Consider the following 7,805-nt stretch of genomic DNA (forward strand, 5'->3'; position numbering starts at 1 on the left):
AAAAAAAAAAAAAAAAACAACGTTTATTGTGCAGTGTGAGATACGGTGCCAGTGTTCTCAGACCAGTGGGACACCTCAGCCTGGTGTCGGCCCCACGGCGGGGCCAGGGAAGGCGTCCTGGCAGATGACGCCCGAGCTCAGTCCTGACGGACAGAATGAGTGTGTGCCAGGAGAGGGGGTTAGAGAGGGCACTGTAGACAGAGTAGCCAGGACAGAGACTTGGAGATGTGAACCTGGAAGGTGAATCTGCGCCAGGAAGAGGAGAGACCCATGATGTAGGTGGGATGCCGTGTTAAGCGATTTTGCCTTTTATTTTTAAGACCCGTGGGAGGGACTTCCCTGGTGGTCCCGTGGTTAAGACTTGGCGCTGGCCATGCTTTCTTCCGGTTTCCCATGCTTTCTCCCGATGACCATCTCCTCTCTTGCTCCTTCTTGCCCCATCGTCGCGATTACCTTTAACTTCCCAGGGTTTCCAGAGTTCGTTAGCATCTTTTCCTTCATCTAGTTCTAAAGACAGTTCGCTACTCACCTGGCTCAGGGTGCAGACGTACCTGATCCAAAGCAGGGCCTTCCCAGTCCTTCCTTATCCCCTCAGAAGACCCATTAGTATTGGGTGGACAGGAGTGCCGTAGCCTGGCACCTGATTACCTAGTATCTTGAATAAATCTGGGAGATGAGTATGCCTTCACAAGATAAACACCAATTATACAGAAAACGTTGTTCCGCTTTTCTTGACTCTACACAGCCGGTAGTTTCCGAAGATCAGACGGCAGCGCTGATGTCCCGTCTCTTTGAGATGGGATTCTGTGACAGGCAGCTAAACCTAAGGCTGCTGAAGAAACACGATTGCAACATCCTGCAGGTCGTGACAGAGCTCCTTCGGATCAGCGACGACGACTGGTACAGCCACCGCTACTGAGGAGCGACCTCGTATTCAATAACTTTGCCTGCCGCTCAGAGACGATCTTTATTCTGTCTTGGGGGTGTGGGGTGGAGGCCCGCGCTTATTTTGTAATCTGATGAATCTACATAGAGCCCATCACTGAACCGTCAAGACAATACCTGCCTTGCGGTGTTTCTTGGAGCAAGTGAAAGGCCGCAACTTAAACCTTCACTTTAGACGTTAGATGAGCTGTAGGAAGAGCGTTTTTCACTTGATCTGGATAAAACTCTTCTCCGTTTTAGTGCACTGACAAGTGCAACTTCAACTTCCTATAGAACCCTTTTTCTTCCTGCCTGTACTGAAGTTGAAGTTGAGTATTTTTCTTTGCTTAATTGTGGATGTTTTTAATGAGGATGTCTGTTAACTGTCAGCTTATAAAAGAAATTAACCTCGGACGTGGTTTTCAAGAATTACTCTCATAATTTTTCTAACCTATCCCAAGCTTCAGAGCTGTGTGGTATTAAAATAACACCCGGGGCGCGCACGATAGGAGTTTCGTTCCTCTTCCCTTCTCGAGGAGAAAGTCGTTCCCCTGCAAGTCTTAGTAACGGGCACTGTTGTTTTTCAAAAGACCCCCAGTGATGCGTTTAGAGCACGTCCACCTTCCGGTCTCCGCGCTTCTGAGAAAGGAGCGGGGAGTGTGCGCGTTGACCCGGCAGCAGCTGTTGAGCAGTGTCTGTTGCAGCAATTTTGCGTCCATTTTATTTTATTCAAGGGGAAGAACGTAGGTAGTGTGAAATATTTTGCTAGTGCTACGAAGAAGGAAAGAAACTCTTCTATTAAAGGGAAAAGTAAGTTTACCAGTTACCCTTTTTCTTTATGTCGGGGGGCAGGTCTTCTTTACGGTAGAGTGGGCGGGGGTGTATAGGAACATGAGAAAAGTGAAAGGCAGGCTCCTGTGTGAATCACGGTCAGTGAAGTTCAGGGGTGGGCAAATGAGCGGGTGTGAGGCTCAGGACATCCTGATGGCCTCCTGAATGTTTGCAGTCTGTTCAGGAGAACCTAGAACAAGAAAAAGAGGCTGGTGTTTTGCAAGACTTGGAAGGGAGCAAACTCACTGAGAAAGTTTTGGTTTAACCCCGGGGTACGCGAGCGGGAAGGAGCTTGCTTCCGGGGGTCCTGGTCCTCGCTCTGTTTCACAGGAGGGAGTCTCGGGTACAGCTGGTAAAGAGGTGTGACAAAAAACACTACAGATTATAGTCATAAAAATTACCTGCAGAAAAAGAAGAATCTGACCCCCAGCCTGAAGGGGGAAGGATAGGGAAATAGTATTACTTAACCTGGTTTGGTATTATAATGAATGGTGACTTAAATTAGTCATTGGCCGTAATGATGTTTATTTACAGTATAACTCTTGAATGCCGTTAAATAAGCCAGGATTCAGACTGCAAGCCAACCAGCCTGTTTATTATTTAAAACGCTTCTATGGGGGCTGGGGGTGGGGGGGGTGGGCTTCTGGGGAGAGGCTGAGCGGCAGGGTGTGTGTAATTAATTCGGTTGATTTGGGACGGGATCTTGTCTTGACCGTGTGAGTTGTGTTGTAGGGGTCCAGGAGGGCCCTGGGGTCCAGTCGTCTGTCCCATTGTACTTGTACCTAACCGCTTGAAGAATGGTGAAATAAACTTTGAAACTCCTCCTCGGACTGGCCGGTCCTTTCGTCGGGAACCTCGCGTGGCCTTTGAAGAACCGAGAAGTTTTCTGGCCGCTGTGTCGAGAGAGGCTGGCCCTGGGAGGGAGGGGCGGGTCCGGAGGAGCCGGGGCGGAGCTTCCCAAGGCTTTGAGCCGAAGCTTGGGGCGAAAACCCCGGCTCCCGCGCTTTCGATTCTGCTTTGCAGGCGCTTCTGTCGCTGCGGTCGCCCGGGGGGTAAGGCGATTCCTTGGAATCGATTCCTTAGAAAGAAGGGACCCTCCTTGCCTTCTCTCCCTTTGGCGTGCAAGGGCCCGGGCCCCTTCTGTGCCTCCTCCTAGCCCAACACGCAGGTTCCAAGCTCTGCTAACGGCCTCTCGGGGTGTGTGGTGGGACTGAAAATCCTCCTTCATTGAATTCCTAGCCTCTCAGTCCGCCCCGACCCCGCAGCCCATGGCCGAGCCCCCAGAGTAGGGCGTGAAGGCTCCGGGGAGGCCAGGGTCGCCGCTCCCCACCTCCTCCAACGCGGTGCAGTCGGTCCCCAGGAGTCTCCGGGGAGGGGACAGGTGGCCCCCTGGAGCCACCCTGCCTTACAGGCCCTCCTCCCCAGAGACGCGCTCCGGGGCGATCTCTAGCCCTCTTGCAGCTGAGAGGAGCCCAGGATCTCAGGCCTAAACCAGGTGAGGCTCCCTTTCTTTTAAACCTCAGACCTAAACCAGGTGAGGCCTCCTTTATTTTAAGCCCGCAAGGCCTGAGTTGGGCTCACCCTTGCCCACTCATTTGCCACCGGTCTTTTGGGAAGGATCTGGAGTTAGCTGTGACTCGTCCTAGGGAAGGACTGACCCTGGAATTGCTACCACCCTCGCCCAGACATTCTTTCCCACCCCAACTCAGAAGGCAAGCGGAAGAGGTTTATGCTCCCTTCCACAATCATTTTAGGGTTCTTAGCCCCACCTGCGGCCAGCCTAGCCGCCTTTTTCTTTTCTCGTCCCAAAGAATCCCTGCCTTCCTATTACGCCAGCACCTGTCCAGGCTCAGGAATGGAAACTTTCCTTCCACACCCGGGCTGGAGACCTCGGGCGTTTCTGCCCGGGTGCTCTTAGAGACACGTTCAGAGTCGTCCTGTCGCAGAGGGTGAAGGGGCTCCCCTGGCTGCTGCCCGCAAGACCTATCTAACTTCCTTCCCTTGCAGTGAATGACAGCTCAGCAGCTTTTCCAGAACACGATTGAGCGCTCTGCCTTTCACTTACGAAAGTCCCTTAAAGTGAAATAACTTCTGCTTTGCTTTTCCCTCTTGTAGGCCGATTGAGCTCTCCCTACGATAAAAACGAAAACAACGAGTTGCAGCCCACTGAGATTCCTGATCCAGGAGTCGTGTGTGACTGCTCGAATTCCCACACCCTCACTTGCTCAGGCTTGAGCTTGCTGAAAGTGTGGTGGGGCTCCTTGCCGATCTCCAGAGCCTAAGACCAGAGGGACACCCGGCGTCAGTGCTGACTGGACTTTGTTCTTCTCTCGTCAGTGAAAAATACCCCTGAACAATGGGTGAGACACTGTCCCGGCTGGGCTCTCGGGAGGATGAGAACAAGTCGATGCTGCCCTCCGGCCCAGCCTTTGGCAGCAAGGCGGCCAGCTACTCCAGCACCGCCAGCAGCAAGCCTTCTTGTTCCTGTGCGCCTTGTGAAAGGGCTGCTGGTGGCAGCTTTGTGACTTGTCCCACCTGCCGGGGCAGTGGGGAGGTCCCTCGAGGTGAGTGGCCCCAGGCTCTGGAAGTAGCCCGGGATCCAGGAAAAGCTCTTAGCAGCCAGCTGGCCAGTGCCAGGCCCCTCTGAGTCTCCTTGGATGGGGTTGGGTCTCCCGGCTCCTAGTCCCTGAGTTTCAGGGCTCGCCAGGGAGACGCTAACCCTCCCTGGGCTCGCTGCAGAGACCCCCTCCTGCCCTGGTCGTACCGCCCGAACCCAGGGGATTCCCAGCCTCTCTGCTCTCTTAGCAGCACTGCCTTCGGATGCAGGAAGTTAGAGTGACGTCTCCAGAGAGATTGGGCTTCTCGGATTTGTGGTGACGTGCAGGGATTCTTCACACCTGTTAATGAAACTCTCGCCTCCGTTCTAGAGATGGCAAAGCCGAGCTGCCAACAGCCCGGTATCCCCAGTCAGTCCTGCTCTGAGGCAGAGGTGGCGTGCTTCTGACACCGCTCTGTGGGATGGAGGGGTGCTGCTGGCAGGCTGGCACAGGGAACATTTGTCGTGGACACTTCTCGGCCCTCCCTCTCACCCTCTTTCTACAGAACTAGAGAAGCAGCTGGTGGCCCTCATCCCCTACGGGGACCAGAGGCTGAAGCCCAGGCACACGTAAGCCCCTCTTCCGATCCCAGCTCTGTAGGCGTTGCCCCTGGGGGCTCTTCCTCTTTGTCTCCCCCAATCCCCCTTCCCACCCCCACCCCCCCCAGTTTTTCTCCTTTGTTTCTCCCCCAGAGAGCCTGAGCCTCACTGGCCTCAGACGTCTTATTAGCTCCCTGTTGCCAAGGATTTTCCTAGTTTAAGAAGCTCGGGGCACAGCAGATGCCACCTGAGGCCTCTTGGTGTCCTGAGCACCACTGCCTCCAAGAAGCGTGGCTCCCTTTTGAAGACCGAGAGGACCTCTTGACTCTGCAAGTCCTTCCAGGAGGGAGGGAGTGGCTGTGGCTGCAGTTGGTTTGGGGAAGTGATTTTTCCTAAGAGCTTCCCTTGCTACGGCAGCTCAGACCTGCTCGTTCTTTTCCCCCCGTAGAGATGGGAAACCAGCTGCTCTCTGTTCTGGGACGCTTCAGAACCTCAGAGGAGGCAGCCCTGCGTTTCGCTGGGGGGCCCACGACCCTATTTGTCATCTGGGTCCTTTGACATAGATCCCTGCAACCTCCTCCCAGGGTCCTCGGCTTCCGTGGGGGAGCCCGCCACCCAGCTTGCCCCCGCCAGTGCGCCAGAAGCCGAATCTGGCGGTGCCCCTTAGGAAATGCTAACGAGGTGCTCTCTCTTTGATGCCCATCTCAATGTTGAATTAGATGGACGGATGACGTCTTGTTCCGAATATGAATATTAACATTCAGAACTGTCAAAATTCACACGGGCTTACTTCTTCCAGTGAGAATAGCTAGCGTTGGTTGAGCCTTTGGCTGTGTGTCAGGGCCGGGGATTGGTGCCTTTTCATGCATTACCCCTTAACGGACGGTATGAGGTAGGTACCGTTATCCCCATTTTACAGACAAGGAAACGGAGGCTTAGGGCGGTTAAGCGGGTTGTTCGGAGTCGCTGGGCCAGTGGGTAACACAGAGCTGGGAATGGAAGCCGGGCTGCCAGCCTCTCAGTCCGGCGCCCCTACCCGCTCTGGGCCACCTCTGAGCCTAGGTTGGTCCTCCGCATCTGGGGAGCTAAGTGTGCAGCTGTGTGTGTGTGTTGGGGTGGGGGCTCGGAGGAGAGCCTTACGTAGAGAGAAGAGCGTCTGGACGCCCCCGGCCCAGGCTGCCTTGGTGTCCAGACTCCTCCACTCCTCTACCCCGGGTCCCGTTCTCTCTCCCACAGGAAGCTCTCCGTGTCCCTGGCGGTGCTCCTCTGCCTGGTGACCTCCTCCCTCATCGTCTTTTTCCTGTTTCCCCGGACTATCGCCGTGCAGCCTGCAGGCCTCAACTCCTCCACGGTGACTGTTGGCGAGGCCGACATCCACCTCAATATGACGGTGGGTGGGTGCCTGTGCCCCTGGGCTCCGACCCCACCTTCCTGGCAACACTCCTCCGTAGCCCTCGTCCGGTGTGCTCGCCCCGGGCAGCGGTAGCCGGGGATCTTATGGCAGCCGGAGGATGTCAGGAGCCTGGGGAGAGGCAGGAGCAGCCGTGAGCCCCCTGACAGACGGTGCAGGGTTGGAACAGTGAGGGGTTAGAATCGACGCCAGAGCCGTAGATCACTGGGTGCAGTCGGGGTGGTGTGCCTGAGACTCCCTGGGTGGGCAGGACCGAGCAGAGGGAGCCTTGCGGGGTGAGACTGGACTTTGAGCCAGCTTAATGTCTTAGTTGAAGGCGACCCCTCGCCGCTGAGAGCCCCTCCGAGGGGCTCCTGGGCACTGGGGGCCTCGGCAGCTGAGGCCCACGTTGGGGGTGGGGCTCAGTCAGGCTGCGGGGTTTTGAAACTGTTTGACTTCTTCTTGCCGAGGATGGTGCTACCCTAACCCCTTCCTTTCCCTGTCTTCCTCGCCAGAATGTCTTGAGCATCTCCAATAACAACTACTACCCCATCGCTGTGACCCAGCTGACCATTGAGGTTCTGCACCTGTCCCTCGTGGTGGGGCAGGTCTCCGACAGCCTTCTCCTCCACATCGGCCCTTTGGCCAGTGAGCAGGTGACTCCCTCGTGCTGGCCAGGCCTGCCCACAGGTGTGTGGACGCGGGTGGCTGGAGTTGGGGCTAACCCTATACTCGTTTGGTTGACAGATGTCGTATACAGTAGCCAACAGGATATGGGATGAAAACACGTAGTGAGTAGCCCTTGATCCCTTCTCCCTTAGCCTCTTTCCTGGTTGGAAAGCCAATTTGAATTCCCACCAGATGTTCTGATTGCTTAGCGGACCCTGCAGTCAGCATGTGGCCTGCACTCCTGTGGCCAAGACTGCAGTGCACAAGCATTCAGGGTCCCCGGCCTCTGCCTGTTTGGACCTGGACTGGAATGAAAACCAGCCTAGGATCCGGTTCATACTTAACGACATACGACCTTGGGCTCTTCAGCCTGACTCACCGTTTTCTACTAAGGCAGAGGCCAGCCCGTGCCTGGGCCAAACCGGTGGGGTTTGGAGGAGCGATATTGCAGCAGGGGCGACATGCTCCCCTTGGGCAGAGGGAGGGGGAAGGGGTGGGGGTGGCACGTGGGGCCCCTGATGGAAAGGAGGCCAGGGGGGCTGGGACGGCAGGTCTCCTCCGAGCTGTCTGACGGGCTGCTCAGTGTGTGAAACGTGGGCCCAGGTTCTCTGTCTCTCTCTCCCTGTCTCTCTCAGCAAGATCTGTACCTGGCTGAAAATCAAAGTCCACCATGTGCTTCTGCACATCCAGTAAGTAGGGCTTGGAGCCCTGGTACCCTCTCCCACTTCTGACCCCCGTGGGGGGACAGTCATCACAGCGAATCCCGTGAGTCTGTGTCGGCTCTTGGCAGTAGCAGGTCCAGCCCCTCCCCTAAGGCCCACCTTATGAGCCACTGACGTGACAGCCAGAGAACAG

General features: G+C 55.8%; 1 protein-coding gene across 11 annotated transcripts in view; it reads left to right on the forward strand.

The window, feature by feature from the left end:
- Nucleotides 1–39: 39 nt before the first annotated feature.
- The window catches only part of TMEM106A (transmembrane protein 106A), a 9,916-nt gene continuing 2,150 nt past the window's right edge, over nt 40–7,805 (forward strand). The window contains exons 1-7 of one of the 11 annotated variants that reach the window (XM_024751872.1): nt 2,719–2,807; nt 2,995–3,250; nt 3,871–4,319; nt 4,858–4,921; nt 6,128–6,281; nt 6,797–6,971; nt 7,590–7,639. In XM_024751872.1, coding sequence (XP_024607640.1) covers nt 4,112–4,319; nt 4,858–4,921; nt 6,128–6,281; nt 6,797–6,971; nt 7,590–7,639 — 651 coding nt within the window. In that variant the 5' untranslated portion in view covers nt 2,719–2,807; nt 2,995–3,250; nt 3,871–4,111. The other 10 variants (XM_024751873.1, XM_024751878.1, XM_024751883.1 and 7 more) reach the window with 10 other exon arrangements.

The sequence above is a fragment of the Neophocaena asiaeorientalis genome, unplaced genomic scaffold (genome assembly GCF_003031525.2).
Source record: "Neophocaena asiaeorientalis asiaeorientalis breed wild unplaced genomic scaffold, Neophocaena_asiaeorientalis_V1.1 scaffold2132, whole genome shotgun sequence".
NCBI classification, from domain to species: Eukaryota; Metazoa; Chordata; class Mammalia; order Artiodactyla; family Phocoenidae; genus Neophocaena; species Neophocaena asiaeorientalis.